This window comes from Papio anubis, chromosome 15 (genome assembly GCF_008728515.1).
Source record: "Papio anubis isolate 15944 chromosome 15, Panubis1.0, whole genome shotgun sequence".
Taxonomy (NCBI): Eukaryota; Metazoa; Chordata; class Mammalia; order Primates; family Cercopithecidae; genus Papio; species Papio anubis.
This window is the reverse complement of record NC_044990.1, coordinates 7,644,202-7,661,229: the sequence shown is the minus strand read 5'-3', so window position 1 is coordinate 7,661,229 and position 17,028 is coordinate 7,644,202. Positions and strand designations below refer to the sequence as shown.

At 41.0% G+C, this 17,028-nt stretch overlaps 1 protein-coding gene across 2 annotated transcripts in view; it reads left to right on the top strand.

The window, feature by feature from the left end:
* FLT1 (fms related tyrosine kinase 1) overlaps positions 1-17,028 on the top strand; it is a 195,665-nt gene that overhangs the window by 40,367 nt on the left and 138,270 nt on the right. For both annotated transcript variants that reach the window (XM_003913719.5, XM_009191695.4), the window contains exon 4: positions 16,724-16,848. In XM_003913719.5, the coding sequence (XP_003913768.1) occupies positions 16,724-16,848 (125 nt within the window). The remainder of the gene's footprint in view (positions 1-16,723; positions 16,849-17,028) is intronic.

The window sequence follows — 17,028 nt, the reverse complement described above, 5'->3', positions numbered from 1 at the left end:
TTTTTGTTGAGTCTTTTTGATTTTCTGTATAGATGATCACATCATCTGTGAACAAAGGCAATTTTATTTTTTCTTTTCCTGTCTATATACCTTTTATTTCCCTTTCTTGTCTTATTGCACTAGTTAAGACTTCCAATGTGATGTTGGAAAGTAGTAGTGAGAGAGAACATCCTTGCCTTGATCATGGTATTAGTGGGAAATTATTATCATAGTCATCTCCATTTATTTCTCAGAAAGGGTAAGTAACTTATTCGAGGTTATATAACTAGCGCATGGCAGAGATGGCAACAAAGTTCTTGCCTGTAACCACCTCCCATAGTCAAGAGTGTATATGTGCAAAACCTTGAGGACAGTGTCTGGTGTGTAGTATGCACTATATAAGTGTTTGTTATTATTATTATTATTATTTTTTTTTGAGACGGCGTCTCGCTCTGTCACCCAGGCTGGAGTGCGGTGGCCGGATCTCTGCTCACTGCAAGCTCTGCCTCCCGGGTTTACGCCATTCTCCTGCCTCAGCCTCCCGAGTAGCTGGGACTACAGGCGCCCGCGACCTCGGCCGGCTAGTTTTTTGTATTTTTTTAGTAGAGACAGGGTTTCACCATGTTAGCCAGGATGGTCTTGATCTCCTGACCTTGTGATCCGCCCGTCTCGGCCTCCCAAAGTGCTGGGATTACAGGCTTGAGCCACCGCGCCCGGCCGCAAGTGTTTGTTATTATTAATACTACCACTCATTATTACCATTTTTTGAGCTTGGTTTTCTCAACTGTAAAATGAGAAGAGTATTACTTCGGGGGCTATTAGGAGACTAGATGAGATAATATAGACTGCCTAACACTTAGGAGGCAGCAGTGATCAGTAGTAATCCCTATGTGTGAAAAACACTGTGCCAGACAGAGTAGGAAGTACAAAGATGATACCCACAACTTTTAGGGGGCCTCCAGTTTGGTGGGTCAAAGAAAATGAGTTACAATTAACCATTCTGCAAAGCATGATGGGAAAAGAACAGTAAAAGGGTTGTAGATGGGGGGTGCTCTGCCTGGGACATTCCACCCTTCCCCACTCCCCCACCCAGCTCTTCTGTAACAGCTCACTCTTCGTCATTTTTCAGGTCTCAAATTAAATATCACCCCTCTGGGAACCACCCTAGGCCCTCCCAAACTCGGGATGGTGCTCCTGCTGACCTTTCACACAGGACTGACCTCTCACAGGCTCTAAGGACAGGACTGAGGCCATCCTGCTTACCATGATAGCCCCCGGACCCAACACAGGGTATAGTACACAGAAGGTGCTCAGTAAGTCTTTGTCAAATGAAAGAAACATGGGATTTTTAAGTAGATTAGTCTTACCTGACTTCCTTGACTTTAAAAAGGAAATTGAGGGCACACTGAGAAAATGAGACAAATGTGGGGGTCAAAATCACATCATGTGACTAAATCATAATCCCCAAATTTTCCAACAGACTAGAGCGGTGAACAGGGATTAGCAAAATGCGATGTAGCAGGAATACATATAAAGGCCTGTATTTGGCTTGCAAAACCCACTATCTACCCTAATACTGGATGGGGGAAGCCATGACTGAGACAGCACACATGCAAAAGACTTCAGACTTTCAGTTGACTCCATATTTACCAAGAGAATGTATCCAATCTTGGGATACATTAAGAAATATGTAGCACCCAGCCAGGCAAGGTGGCTCACGCCTGTAGTCCCAGCACTTGGGGAGTCCGAGGCAGGTAGATCACTTGAGGTCAGGAGTTTGAGACCAGCCTGACCAACATGGTGAAACCCCATCTCTACTAAAAATACAAAATTAGCCAGGCATGGTGGCACATGCCTGTAATGCCAGCTACTTGGGAGGCTGAGGCAGGAGAATTGCTTGAACCCAGGAGGTAAAGGTTGCAGTGAGCTGAGATGGCACCATTGCACTCCAGCCTGGGCAACAAGAGTGAAACTCTGTCTCAAAAATAAAAATAAAAAAAAAAAGAAAGAAAGAAATATATAGCACCCAGAATAAAGGTGGTGCCAGACTTAGGTGATGCTAGACTTACTGTTTAGTTTACACCTCAAAAGGGATATTACAAATAGGAATTTCAAGCAAATTATTAATCCCTTTACACTTCATTGTCATCATCTTTAAAATGGGTGCCTGCCTTATAGGGTTGTGAACATTAAGTAATTTGATGATTTTGTTATTTTCATTGGCAAGGAGCAATTGAAAGGACTGAAATATTTAATCTAAAAATATAAAGAACTGGGTGGGAAAATAAGAGACATGAGTGACAGTCTCCTTCAAAGTTCTCTTATGTGAAAAAGAGATTAAGCTTCATCTTTATAATCCTAGATGGCAGAACAACTATGTAAGAATTTCAGCTTGACTTAAGGAAACACTTTCTGACATGCAAAGCTGTCCCAAAGTGGAACGAATGCCTTGGGAGTGGTTAGTCCCCATGCATCCAGGAGGCAGACACTCATTTGGTGGGACCAGACTAGATGAGGCCTCAGGACCTTTCCACTGCTGGGATTCATTAAGCACCTGGTGTAGGTCACTATCATTTATTGATGTCCGGCTCAGACTTGTTATTAATACATACATCACCTCATTTCATCCTTGAAACAACCCAATAAGAGAAATTCTTTTACAGAAAGTTAGAGAAATTCAATACCATGTTTAAGGCCGCATACTTCTGAAATTATCCAATCAAAGCTTTGGGCTCAAGTCTGGCTGACTCCAAAGGCCCTGGTCTTTCTAACGTGTCCTTGCCTGGGCTCCCACCCCCACTCCCTCAGACCTTTGTGTGAGTTATAAAATGGGAGAGAAGGGACAGGAGCGCATGCAGGGTTGCAAACTGGAAGTATGCAGGCTGGATTCAGCGGGCACACATGTTTTGATTGGCAGGCACAGCACTTTTGGCTGCCAATGCTTAATAGCTAGAAGAGTTCACATAAAAATTTCATTTCCTACTTATCTTTAAAAACTGGAAACACTAGCCACACTGGCCCATATTTCCACTTGGCAATAATGGACTGCAGCAAGCAGGGACGGCCCCCTTCAGACACGGGCTCACGTTCCCAGCTGCCACCACGCCTCCTGTCCCACCTCCAGTTCCTCCACTCGTGTGCCTGGCCCCCAGAGGGATGTCAGTGTGCTACTCCCAGTGTGAACATTTCAAATGAATGCATAACAAATCGTGAGTTTAGGAACAGGAAAGTGCCTGTCCCACATTCCAGATGAGGAGGCTGAGCCCTAAAGAGTCCCGTGGTGGCACGGGTTATCAGTGCAGCACTTCGACACAGCCTGACTCCTTCCTCCCCTCAACTGCCCGCCCCCTACCCCGACCCCCCTGCACACAGCTGTGCTGATGGAATGCGTCAGGACTGTGCTCTCGGAAAATCCACAGTCCCCAGTGTCCCCACTGGAGAGGGGTCTGATCAGGCATCCTTTGCACCTGACAGGGAATTTCCTCCCCAGACTCCAGAAAACAGGCCTTGCTCTGGTGTGACTGTTGGTTCTTTTTTTTTTTTTTTTTGAGACGAAGTCTCTCACTCTGTCATCCAGGCTGGAGTAGAGTGGCGCGATCTCGGCTCACTGCAACCTCTGCCTCCCAGGTTCAAGCGATTCTCCCACCTCAGCCTCCCAAGTAGCTGGGACTACAGGCGCCTGCTGCCACACCCAGCTAATTTTTTGTATTTTAGTAGAGATTTCACCGCCTTGCCCAGGCTGGTCTCGAACTCCTGAGCTCAGGCAATCCTCCCACCTCGGCATCCCAAAGTGCTAGGATTACAGGCATGAGCCAGCATGCCTGGCCGACTGTTGGTTCTGAGAGGGTCTTCACCATCTCCTAAAAAGTCCCCAGCACCTTACAGCTGAGAGCTAAGCAGAGGATCTGATGACTCAGGCTTGGTTTACATGGTGAGACTTCATCAGTCTATTCTTTCCATTTCTAGTCCTGTCAGAAGGTTCCATGTTACTCCTGTTTCTGGGCCCTCATTTCTCTCCCACTGAGTGTGAATATTTGAAGATGTAATTGTCATGCTTGAGTCATTCAGGAGTGTCGGGGCCAGATTTTGGTGTGGTAGAGGGAGACTAGCCTCGGATCAGGAAGCATGAATTCAGTTTTTGCTCGGCCATTAATCGTATTCCTGTGCTTGTGGGAAGGTCTCTCCTCTCTGGGCCTCAGTCTTCTCATCTGTAACATGATAGGCAATATTACAGCATCTTAAAAGTCCTTTGACAGTTTTATAATGTTATGATTCAGAGGCAGAGCTGGGAATAAATAATAGGACTTGGGACATGGCCAAAAATCTTAGCAGTAGAAGAAAGATTTATAGTAATCCATTAGAGTTCCTTGCTTTTGCTTTTTCTTTTCATTTCCCTCCCTCCCTCCCTCTCTCCTTCCTTCTTTTCTCCCTCTCTCCCTCCCTTCCTCCCTTCTTCCTTTCTCCCTTTCTCTTTTTCTTTTCTTTTCTTCTGAGATATCTCAACTGATCAAGATGAAGATCTCTGACTGAGGTCAGTCATGTGGTTAACAGAACGTAGAAACCGCCAGCCAGCTTAGTGTGAAAACCCAGAGAGCGCAGAAAGCTGAGACCTTAATCTTACAGTCCATCAAGCTTCAATTCAGCCAGCATTCCACTCTCACTGAGATCTTCAACTCACTTACTCAGATCTTAGCTGTAAATTTTTAAAATGAGGTCCCTACTTCCCTTCAAGGCAGGTATTAGTACTTTTTCCTCTAATCAACATAAACACTCGTGTGTGAGGTATGTGTGTGTGTCTGCTCAGCTAGACTCTGAGGACTTGAGTCCAGGGACTGTCCGTGTGCACAGTGCTGGATACATAATATGTCCTGATTTCACCTTTCTTTCTTGCTTCATCTTATATCTTCTCCGTAAACATCTGTTGACAGTGTGCCATGTGTCCGCCTCTGCTGGACATCAGATTGAGGGGATTGGTTATCCTGATCCCCTGCCGCTAGACACCCACATTCCAAAGAGCATTCCAGGGGGCTTAGGCGAAGCCAGAGGAAGGAGAAAAGGAACCGCCACTCCTGTTCTCTCCTTTCTAACTCTTCTCCTTTACTCTGCTCTTGCTATTCAATCTGCTGTTATAAGTGAGGCAGTGCAAAAAACAAAAAACAAAACAAAAAAAAACCAATGTCTTTCCTCTGTGGAAAGGCGGGTAGTAGGCAAAGAGCTCTTTTTTAGAAAGAGGCATTTCTTATTTTTTTTTAACCACACAAATAATACATTTTTAAATGTTTCATTTCAGAATGGCATCTTGAGTCTGAAACACAATGACTTTTCTCTAAGTTTACCCTGCCCAAATAGAAATATTTGTGTAACATGTAAGTATCTGTCTGCACGGCAGAAACTAGCAACTGATTTTCTGATATTCCTAAGCCAGTCTCAGTGAGATTTTTCATTACCTTTGAATTTGTATATGAATCCACCAATAGTGGCAACAGTTGTTATATTTTTAGCTGATAAATTATAGTTGAAGTTTTTATGATATTCATTTGGGTAATCAGGATAGCTCACTAGGAGATATTAAATTGCACGTTCCATGTGGACCATAATACCCACCCACACCAGGCAAGTATTCCCACATGTGTGAAGGCAGAGATGTTTCATTATGCTACCTGCCCACCAGGGGCTGCCAACAAGGAACTGAAGGACATTTTTTTTTTCTTAGAGACAGGGTCTTGCTCTGTTGCCCAGGCTGGAGTGCAGTGACACTGTAGCCTTGAATTCCTGGGCTTCGATTGATCCTCCTATCTTAGCCTCCAGAGTAGCTGGGACTATAGGTGTGTACGACCATGCCCAGCTAATTTTAAAAATTTTTTTGTAGACATGGGGTCTCACTATGTTGCCCAGGCTGATCTCAAACTCCTAGCCTCAAGTAATCCTTCTGTCTTGGCCTCCCAAAGTGCTGGAATTATAAATGTGAGCCACCACGCCCAACCTTGAAAGACATATTTAAAATCATGATGATTCTATCACAGGGGAACATTTTATTTTTTATGAGTGGCCCACACTGGATGTGGGAGGGGAGTGGGAGAGAAATGCTGCAAAGACTCATAAGGTGAGGAGTTTACCCTGGGAGATCTCTGGGAACCATTCCAGCTCAGCCAGCTCAGGAAACAGTGGATCATCATTTCTAAGAAAGAGACTAAACCTCTGTTTTAGTTCAAAATAAGTTTTATCGAGATATAATTTACATTCCACACCTATTTAAAGTGATGATTCAGTGGTTTGTAGCATATTGACAGATATATGCAACCATCATCACCACAGTCAATTTTAGAACATTTCATTGTCTCAAAATAAACTCCATAGGCTTTAGCTATCACCCCTTATCCCCCCATATCTCCCTAACCCGAAACAACCACTAATCTACTTTCTGTTCCCATAGATTTGTCTCTTATGGGTACTTTATATAAATAGAATACATAATTTGTATTCTTTTGTGACTAATTTCTTTCACTCAGCATAATATTTTTGAGATTCTTTCATGTTGTATCATGTATCAGCACTTGATTTCTTTCTATTTCTGAATAATATTCCATTGTATGGACATATCACATTTTAGCTATCCATTAATCAACTGATGGACATTTGAGTTGCTTCTACCTTTGGCCTATTATGAATAGTGCTACAGTAAACATTTGTGTACAAGCTTTTGTGTGGACATAAGTTTTCATTCTCTTGGGTAGATACCTAGGGGTGGAATTGCTGGGTCATATGGTAACTCTATGTTTAACCGTTTGAGGAACTGCCAGACTGCTTTCCAAAGTGGGTGTACTACTTCACATTCCCACCAGCAGTGGATGAGAGTTCTAGTTGCTCCACATCCTTGCCAACACTTGTAATGATGTCTTTTTTATTATAGCCAGTTTAGTGAGTATGCAGCGAATCTCATAGTGGTTTTGATTGGTATTTCCATGATGGCTTATGATGTTAAGTATCTTATCATTTGCTTATTCACTGCTTGTTTATCTTCTTTGGGAAATGTCAATTCAGATCCTTTTCCCATTTTTAATTAGCTTCTCTTTATTATTGAGTTGTAAGAGTTCTTCAACTTTTTATTATTTCATAAAATTGTATATTATATTTTATATATTCTAGAGATATAATATATAGATACATAATATATCTAGATTTTTATGTATTCTAAACATATAAGTATATAGGTTATATATGTGGATTTTAAAAATCTATTTGAGACATATAAAAATATATTTTATACATTCTAGATTTAAGTCCCTTATGAGATATATAATTTGCAAATGTTTTCTCCCATTCTGCAGGTTATCTTTTCACTTTCTACACAGTATTCTTTGAAGCACGCAAGTTTTAAATTTTGATAAAGTTCAGCTTATTTTTTCTTGTGTTATTTGTGCTTTTGGTATCATATATAAGGATCCAATGCCATATTTGAGATCATGAAGATTTACCTCTGGTTTCTTCTAAGAATATTATATTAGGCCAGGTGTGGTGGCTCATGCCTGCAGTCCCAGCACTTTGGGAGACAGGGGCAGGAGGACTGCTTGAGCCCACGAGTTCGAGACCAGCCCTGGCAACATAGTGAAACCCTCATCTCTACAAAAAATTTTTTTTAAAAATTAGCTGGGTGTGGTGGCACATTCCTATAGTCTGAGCTACTCAGGAGGTTGAGGTGAGGGCATCACTTACGCCTGGGATATTGAGGTTGCAGTGAGCCATGGTCATGTCACTGCACTTCAACCTAGACAAACTGAGACCCTGTTGCAAATATATATGCACAATATATTATATATTATATAACTATAAAATATATTTTTTTATAGTTAGCAATTTTTGGTTAATATTTGTATATGGTGGGATATAAGAGTCCAACTCCATTCTTTGGCATTTGGAGTTGTTCCAGCAATATTTGTTGAAAAGATTTTTCTTTCCCCACTGAATGGTCTCCTTGAATATCTAGTGGCCATAGACACATGAGTTTATCTCTGGGCTCTCAATTCTATTCCATTATCCATTGTGCCAGCACCATACTATCTTGATCATTGTAGTTTTCATTTGAAATCAAGAAATGTGGAGTACAGTCTTCCAAGATTGTTTTTGCTTTTCAAGATTGTTTTGTCTATTCTGGGTCTCGTGCAATTTCATATGAATTGTAGAATCACCTTGTCAATTTCTCTGAAGTCATCCGGGATTCTTATAGTTATTGCATTTAATCTATAGATCAATTTGGGGGGCATTAACATCTTAACAAAATTAAGTCTTCTAATCTATGAACATGAGATGTTTCCCACTTAGTAGATCTTCTTTAATTTCTTTCCACAATGTCTTACAGTTTTCAAAGTATAAGTTGTACGCTTCTTTTGTTAAATATATTCCTAAACACTTTATTCTTTTTGATGCTGTTATAAATGGAATCGTTTTCTTAATTTCAGGTTCAGATTGTTCATTGCAAATATATAGGAATATAATTCATTTTTGTACATTGATCTTATATCCTGCAATCTTACTGAACTCATTAATTCTAATAGTTTGTAGTGGATTCCTTAGCATTTTGTAAGATCAAGTCATCTGAAAATAGAGACTATTTTCCAAAATAGCTGCACCATTTTGGTCTTCCCAATCTGGATTTATTTTTCTTGCCCAATTGCTCTGGCTAGTACCTCTGGTACACTGTTGAATAGAAGCAGTGAGGGTGGATAATGATGTCTTATTTCTGATCTTAGGGGGAAACTTCCAGTGTTTCACCATTAAGTATGATGTTACATGTAGGGTTTTTTCTAGATGCCATTTATCAGGTTGAGGAAACTCAGTGCAATTCCCACTTTCCTGAGTGTTTTCATCATGAAAGGAGCTTGGATTTTTGTCAAATCCTTCTTCTGCCATTTTAAGATAATCATGTGGGTTTTGATTTTTATTCTATTGACATGATACAGTAATTGCATTAGTTTTTGGATGTCACATCAATCTTGCATTCCTGAAAAAAATTCCACTTGGGCATTGTATATCATTCTTTTTATATGTTTCTGAATTCAGTTTGCTAGTATTTTATTGAGTTTTTTGCAGCTACATTCATAATAGATATTGGTTTGTAGTTTTCTGGTGATGTCTTTGGTTTTGATATCAGAGTAAAACTAGCCTCCTAGAATGAGTTGGAAAGTTTTCCCTTCTCTTCTATTTTTTGGAAAAGTGTTTGAAAAATTGGTATTAGTTCTTCATGTTTGGTAGAATTGACTTGCCATCTGGGCCCTGACTTTCCCTTGTGAGCAGTTTGTTTTTGTTGTTGTTGTTGTTGTTACAATTCAGTCTCTTGTTATAAGTCTACTGGGGTTGTCTAATTCTTGTTGAGCTTGTTTCAGTAGTTTGTGTATTTCCAAGCATTTGTCCATTTCATCTGTGATCTAATTTAATGGCATGTCATTATAATATTCCTTCATAATGCTTTTTAATTTTTAATTTTAATAGTAATGTCCACTGTTTCATTTCTTTTTAGTCTCACTCTGTCAACCAGGCTGGAGTGTAGTGGCACAATCTTGGCTCCTGCAACCTCTGCCACCTGGGTTCAAGCGATTCTCCTGCCTTAGCCTCCTGAGTAGCTGGGATTTACAGGCACCTGCCACCATACCTGACTAATTTTTGTATTTTTAGTAGAGATGAGTTTTCGCTGTGTTGGCCAGGCTGGTCTTGAACCCTTGACCTCAGATAATCCACCTGCCTCAGCCTCCCAAAGTGCTGGGATTACAGGCATGAGCCACTGCACCTGGCCCTGTTTCATTTCTGAATCTAGTAATTTGAGTCTTGTCTCTTTTTTTCTTGGCTTGTCTGGCTTAAGGTTTATTAGTTGTGTTTATCTTTTCAAAGAACCAGCTTTTGGTTTAGAAATTTAGTGAAACTAATTCTGTTGTTTTGCATTCTTTAATTTTACTACAATCTTTATTATTTTCTCCCGTATGCTTCCTCTAGGTTTAGTTTTCTGTTCTTTACCCAATGTTCTAAGGTGCAAGTTTAGGTTACTGATTTGAGATGTTTCTTCTTTATCAATATAAGCATTTATAGCTATAAATTCCTCTCTAAACAATGTTTTACTTTCATCCCATAAGTTTTAGTATGTTTTGTCTTCATTTACATTCATGCCAAAGTATTTTCTAATTTCTTTTTTAATTTCTTCTTTGACCCATTGATTATTTAGGAATGTGTTAATTTCCAAATATTTGTGAATTTTTCAAATTTATTTCTGTTACTGATTTTTAATTGCATTCCACTGTATTCAGACAACATACTTTGTATTATTTCTATCCTTTTAAATTATTTGAGGTTTGTTTTATGGTCGAGCATAAGGTCTATCTTGGAGAATGTTTCATGTGCACTTGAGGAAAATATATACCCTGCTGTGATGGGTGAAATGTTCTATAGATGTCTGTTGGGTATAGTTGGTTAGTAGTGTTGTTCTGGTGTTCCACTGACTTTTTAAAATCTTCTGTCCAGTTGTTCTATCCACTTTTTTTTTTTTTTTTTTTTGAAATGGAGTCTTGCTCTGTTGCCCAGGCCGGAGTGCAGTGGTGCGATCTCAGCTCACTGCAACATCTGCTGCCTGGGTTCAAGCGATTCTCCTGCCTTGGCCTCCCAAGTGGCTGGGACTTCAGGCGTACATCACCACACTGACTAATTTGTGTATTTTTAGTAGAGATAGGGTTTCACCATGTTGACCAGGCTGGTCTTGAACTCCTGACCTCAAGTGATCCAGCTGCCTTGGCCTCCCAAAGTGTTAGGATTATAGGCATGAGCCACTGTGCCCAGTCCACTATCTACTATTGAAAGTGGGGTATTGAAATCTTCACCTATTATTGTTGAACTGTCTATTTCTCCCTTTGATTTTGTCAGGTTTTGCTTCCTGTGTTTTAGTGCGCTGTTATTAGGTACATATATGTTTTTAATTGTTATATCTTCCTCAAGGATTCATCCTCTTAATATTATCAAACACCCCTCTCTATCTTCACTAACCATATCCTCACTAATAATTTCTTATTTAAAAGTCCATTTTGTCTCGTGTTAGTATAACCACTCCAACTTTCTTGTGGTTCCTCCAAAGCTCTGTTTTGAGTTGTCAGTGACTTTGATGGGCAGTGTAAGTCAGCAAAGAACCTGCCTCTTTTCTTTTCTTGTTCATATTTCAAATAAAATATATTACCAATCAGTACATTCTCCTTGAGTATTACTTATGGTCCACAATATGAAGATCTGTATGATGTGAAAACTCTTATGTCTAGATAGAACCCTTTTCATGGGATTGGTTAATTCATTTTTATCCTCTCCACTTCATCTTCAATAAATGAAAATCATACCCTCCTTTAAAATGACTAGGTGTCCTCATGACCAGGAGAAAAATGCAATTAAAAGAAAGGCAACCAGGAAAAACTTTGTAAAAACCATAAATATGTACATGTGCTAGAAAACAACGTGTTTACTCTTGAACTCCTCTTCAAGTCAGAAACCCTAAACAATGGACATTGTTTACTTGCTCTGAACCCAGCAGAAGAACTCCCAGGTGATGCCAGTTGGAAATGGAATTGATTGACGATAACATGCAGGGTCCACTATGTCTGTATGCTTCAATGTGCCAGCATGATTACAGATTTCAAAAGGAAAAAACCCATTTAAAAAATAGACATCATTCCATTCTGAGCAAGGGTCCCAGTTTGATCTTTCTCCGTGTCTGAGCCCACTTGTTGTCCTGAAGGATAGGTGACAGCCCAGATACTCCCAGTGGGTGAGAAAAGCTCATATTCTATGCCAGTTTCCTGTCACTGCTTTGAGCTCTGAGAGTTCAGAGAGGTGAGGGCAGTGTGACCTCCACCTAGCTGAGTGTTGGCATGAGTCCCTGGTGACAGTGTGTCTGAGCTGCCAGTACACCGACAGTCTTTGGAGCAGCTCTTCCTCACTCTTTCAACAACCAGCCAATTTGGTCTCAGGAAATCACTCTGCAGTGCTGGCTGGGATTGGAAGTCATTTTTAATTCTGTGACAAAGACAAATGTGTCCTATGGGAGTAGTAAGTGGTTTTACTGGTGATATTAATGGAACCGTGACCTCTTCTATATCTATGGTCTTACAAAACAAAATATGTTTGTATTATTATATGTCAGGCAAATTCATTCTTAGCCCTTCCTTGAAGTAAATTGCAGAGGAAATATACTATTAATAAGCCCAGAGAGTATTGTTCGTGTGTGTGTGTGTGTGTGTGTGTGTGTGTGTGTGTGTGTTTGTATCTACAGTCATATGCTCATTTGCAAACACGGTAGATTTATAATGCCACTATTGACTGTCACACAAATGATGTGTTTTGCATTGTGTTTGGAGGGACACAAATCACTGAAGTTCTGATATCTTTGGATAGAATTTCAGTGGACCCAGTGCTGAAATTGATATTGGCTTTTAAAGGCCAATAGCTGTAGTAAAATTTAAGTGTTTTGGGGATCCACAGTACCAAAGGGAAAGAAGAAATTCAAAGATATATTGAATTAACCTTTTCTATTTTCAGTTGGGATTGGTATGTATTAGTCTAGAAATGACTACACTGATTTTATTATCTCCTGTAGGAACTTTTTGTGCCAGTGCCCTTTGTTGAAAACGGTTACTTAAGGAGACAGTAAATTAAATATGAAGGATTTACAGTTTAGTTAAACGAATTAAACCATTTCTTAGTGTTTGTGTTTACCTTGGGAGGCACAAAAGAGAAAAAAATACAGACTCACAAGAGGAAGGAAAGGAATGATCAAATCCCAATAGTCCATGGCTGAATATCTAGCTCCACAACTTTATTTAAAGGAGGAATTTAATGCTGATAAGAAATCCTTGTCTCTATCTGATTAACTTTCTCTCTGCATATGTTACTATACCCATTGAGATTTCCTAATAAACACATAAGTTTATTAACTGTGACAGTTAATGTCTCATTCTATTATACAGGACGAAACTCAGGTAAATCAAATGCAAAATTTATAGTTTTCCTTAAGCAAAAATGGATGGAGCTTTATCATTTGAGTTTTAACTTTAATAATTAAAAATATTACTATAAAATAACACATGATCATTCTAGGAAGACTGACAAATACAGAAGAAGGTAAATAAGAAAACAACAATAATCCATAAAGCCAACACCCCAAGATAGTCATTGTTAATCTTTTTCAGGTAGAGAAGGGATGCTGGGCGAGCAGGCTCAAGCATGCACACTCAGAGGCCAAATGGCAGAGTTTGACCGGTATATGACTTGTTGCTATGTTGCTATGTTGCCTAGGCTGGTCTCAAACTCTTGGCCTCAAGTGATCCTCCTGCCTCAGCCTCCCAAAGTACTGAGACTGCAGGTGTGAGCCACTGCACCTGGCTGTTAAAATTTTAGTATATTTGTTTCCAATCCTTTTTTCTATGCCACTATGTCAATATATATTTATATTTTTGATAGTTAAGATGATGAGTATAATTTGTGATTTTCATATCTACCTACTGGTACCAGCAGCGAATCTGTATGGGTTTACAGCAACTTGATCCTTGCCTCCTTGGAGGAAAGAATTCAGCCAAGGGCATTAGTAGGTGTATGGCAGATGGAGAGACCGAGGCAAATTTTAGAGCAGGAGTGACAGTTTATTAAACAGTTTTAGAGCAGGAATGAGAGGAAGCAAACTACACTTGGCAGAGGGCCAAGCAGGCAACTTGAGAGATTAAAGGGTTTGCGTTTACTCTCCCCTGATTTTTCCTTTGGGATGGGCTGTCCATGTGCACAGTGGCCTGCCAGCACTTGGGAGGAGCTGCGTGCGCAGTGTGTTTACTGACGTTGTGTTTGTGCTCACTTGAGGTGTTTTTCCCTTACCAGTTGAGCATTCGCAGAGGAAAGTCATATACCGGTCAAACTCTGCCATTTGGCCTCTGAGTGTGCATGCTTGAGCCTGCTCGCCCAGCTTCCGAGATCTTATCAGGAAGCTGCTGATCACCAGCTGTAGGTGTTTTCTATCTGTTGGGAGACTGTCTATCTCTGGTGCCAGTTGTGACTAATTATTATTTTAGAAAGACAGTTTAATAACCACCTGTCCGTCACCTGATGGTCACCTGACATTCTTGGGAGGAGGGGCACTCTCCTGCCCCACTCATGTCTGCCTGAATGCCAACTCTAACACTACCCCTCTTTGTTCATAAGTTCAAATGAGTCAAAATAATAATAAGAAAATTAACAGCTAACTATTTGCCAGGGAATCATTCTAAGTGCTCTACATATCTTAATTCATGTAATCCTCATTGTAGCCTTTTCACATAGATTTTACAGATGAGGCACAGAGGGCATAATGATTTCCCCAAGGTTTCACAGTTACACAGGACCACAGCCAGGATTAAACCCAGGCATTGAGGCGTATTCTGAACCACCATGATCTGATGCCTCCCTCCAAATCAAAGCCTGCCCCAAAGTCTGCTGTCATACCCCATGCCTTGGTGATCAGTCCTTTTTCAGAATTTCTCCAACACTATACAGTACCATGAGGCACTTACTTTCCCACTGAATGTGTGGAAATCAGCCTTCATCTCTAAAAAATAATTGTCACCTGCTGGCAGCCCTTTCTATGGGGGCCTTCAAGAGAAGGTAGCCAGAGGTTCAGCCTTCAGGGTGCTGCAGGGGAAGGGGCTGTAGATTGGAGGCAGAAGTAACTGGCCTGCAGGCCTGGCTATGCCCATCTAGACAATTCATTTCACCTGTTTGTGCCTCTTTTCTCATCTGTAAAATGACAGGGTTGGATACCCGTTCACTCATTCATTCAGCACACATGAGACAGACATGAATACAATCCATTCCTCTCCTCTAGGAACTTAGCATCCAAGGAGTACCCAGAGGAAAACACTGCCGGTTCTGTGGACTGTGTTGTAACAGAATCAATGGGAACACTGGGAAAGTCCCTAAGGTGGGCTAGGGTGGAGACAGGTGCAGGAAGGAAGGGGGCTAGCAAGGCTTCCCAGAGGATGAGTGAGAATAATTAACATATAGGTGCCAAGGACCACACAAGATGGGCTGTGGTGAGAGGGTCTCTCTAGAGCTCACATCTGTGCCTCCATTCCACACTGCTGTGCACAAAACCATCCCATCTTCAGCAGGCTACTGCAATGGCCCACTGTTTTTTCTTTTTTGGCTTAAAACTACAGAAATGTGTTATCTCACAGTTCTGGAAACTCTAAGTCTGAAATCAAATCATCTGGGCCATGCCCCTTCTGAAACCTGCAGGAGAACCCTTCCTCGCCTCTTCCTACATGCTGGTGATTGCCCGCAATCCTTGGCATTCTTTGGCTTGCTGCTGCATCACACCCGTCTCTGCCTCCGTCTGCACATAGAGCAAGTCTGCACACCCTGTCTGCCTTCACGTCGCTGCCTTCTTATAAGGATGCTAATCATATTGGATTAGGGGCCCTCCCTTACTTAGCTTAAGTAATTACATTTGCAACAACCCTGTTTTGAAATGAGGTTACATTCAGAAGTACAGGGGGATTGGAACCTCAGCATATCATTTTGGTGGGGACAGAGTTCTACCATAATGATCACTGTAGCCACCATCTAGTCTAGGCAACCATTGCCTGCTTACTGCTTTTGTTTCTCTCCTATTCATTCTCCATTCAGCATCCTGAATGAGTTTCATAACCCACAAACCTGAGACAGGACCAGCAAGCAGGTGGTGGCCTGGTTGGTTCTTTCAGCAAATGGAGAGAGTTCACACAGGACTTCTTTCCATTTAGTATATAAGGCTGGAGCAAATGGGGGACGATCAGAACACAATGACTCCTGAAGAGATCCTTGCCTGAGGATGTCAATAGATTCCCGAGGGAAAGGGCAGGGTAGACTGAGAATGTTTCTAAAAGGATCTCAGGCTCATTCTGGTTCCCCAAGGAGTTACAGGGAAGCTGAACAAGTATTTGAATCCTCCTTGCCTCTGAGACTGGCCAAATGCCACGCTTTTTAAGGAAGTATTGGTGCTTAAAATCTTTTCCAGACTTCTCTGCAGGCACTTGCACATACTTTGCTATTAGCAGGTAAGTAGTGCATACTAAAGAAATAAGCCTAATATACATATGAAATAAATGCATCATTCAACACCGCTTCTCCTGCCTGTCCCCCTTCCCCTAAGCAGCTCAGACCTTCTTGTTCATTATTATTAGCCTCCGAGGAAAAGTCTAGAAAACCTTTAAGTCATGCTTCTGTCATTCAAATGATAATCCTCTCCTAAACTTGCTAGACTTCTGCATCACCTTGAATTCTCCAAAGAAGAGTTGACTTCGCCACTGCATCTGTGCCCTTTGAGCGCTTACAAAGGCTCTGGAGGGCGCTTCCTGAGGCACTTAGCATAACTGTGGTGAGAAGTTTATGCAGAATTTTCTCCTTTCGCTCTTACTGCACTTTTAGGCCTTTTCCCACAGTGGTCCCCCCATATCACAATTGCATATCAGGGTATGGGGCAATCTGATCAGAGGCCAACAACAGATGCGAACTTAGGCTTTATTAGGGAAGCTTTCTTTTTCTGGGTAGAAACACAGAGGGCCAAACTCAGAGACAAAGATATGAATGTATGGATTACATTAAGGGAGAATGGTGTGACTGGGCAGTGGCTGCCTTACCCCACTAGCTACGGTGTCTAGATGCTTGCGTGTCAATTGCTTTTATATATATATATATTTTTTTTCATTTTCTTCTCATTCAGATACAGGTAGACCTTTCGTAGAGATGTACAGTGAAATCCCCGAAATTATACACATGACTGAAGGAAGGGAGCTCATCATTCCCTGCCGGGTCACATCACCTAACATCACTGTTACTTTAAAAAAGGTAAATTTGAACACTGCTTTTCTCAGAATACTTTTACTGCAAACAAGCATAATGAAGTTTTACTTGTTTTATCTTTCCGGAATAATTTCCTTACAGACATCTGGGCTTCTCAGTGGACTTTCCTGTAACATCCTTTTAGTATAAGGAATCGTGCTAGAAGTTATGCCCATGGATGTGGTT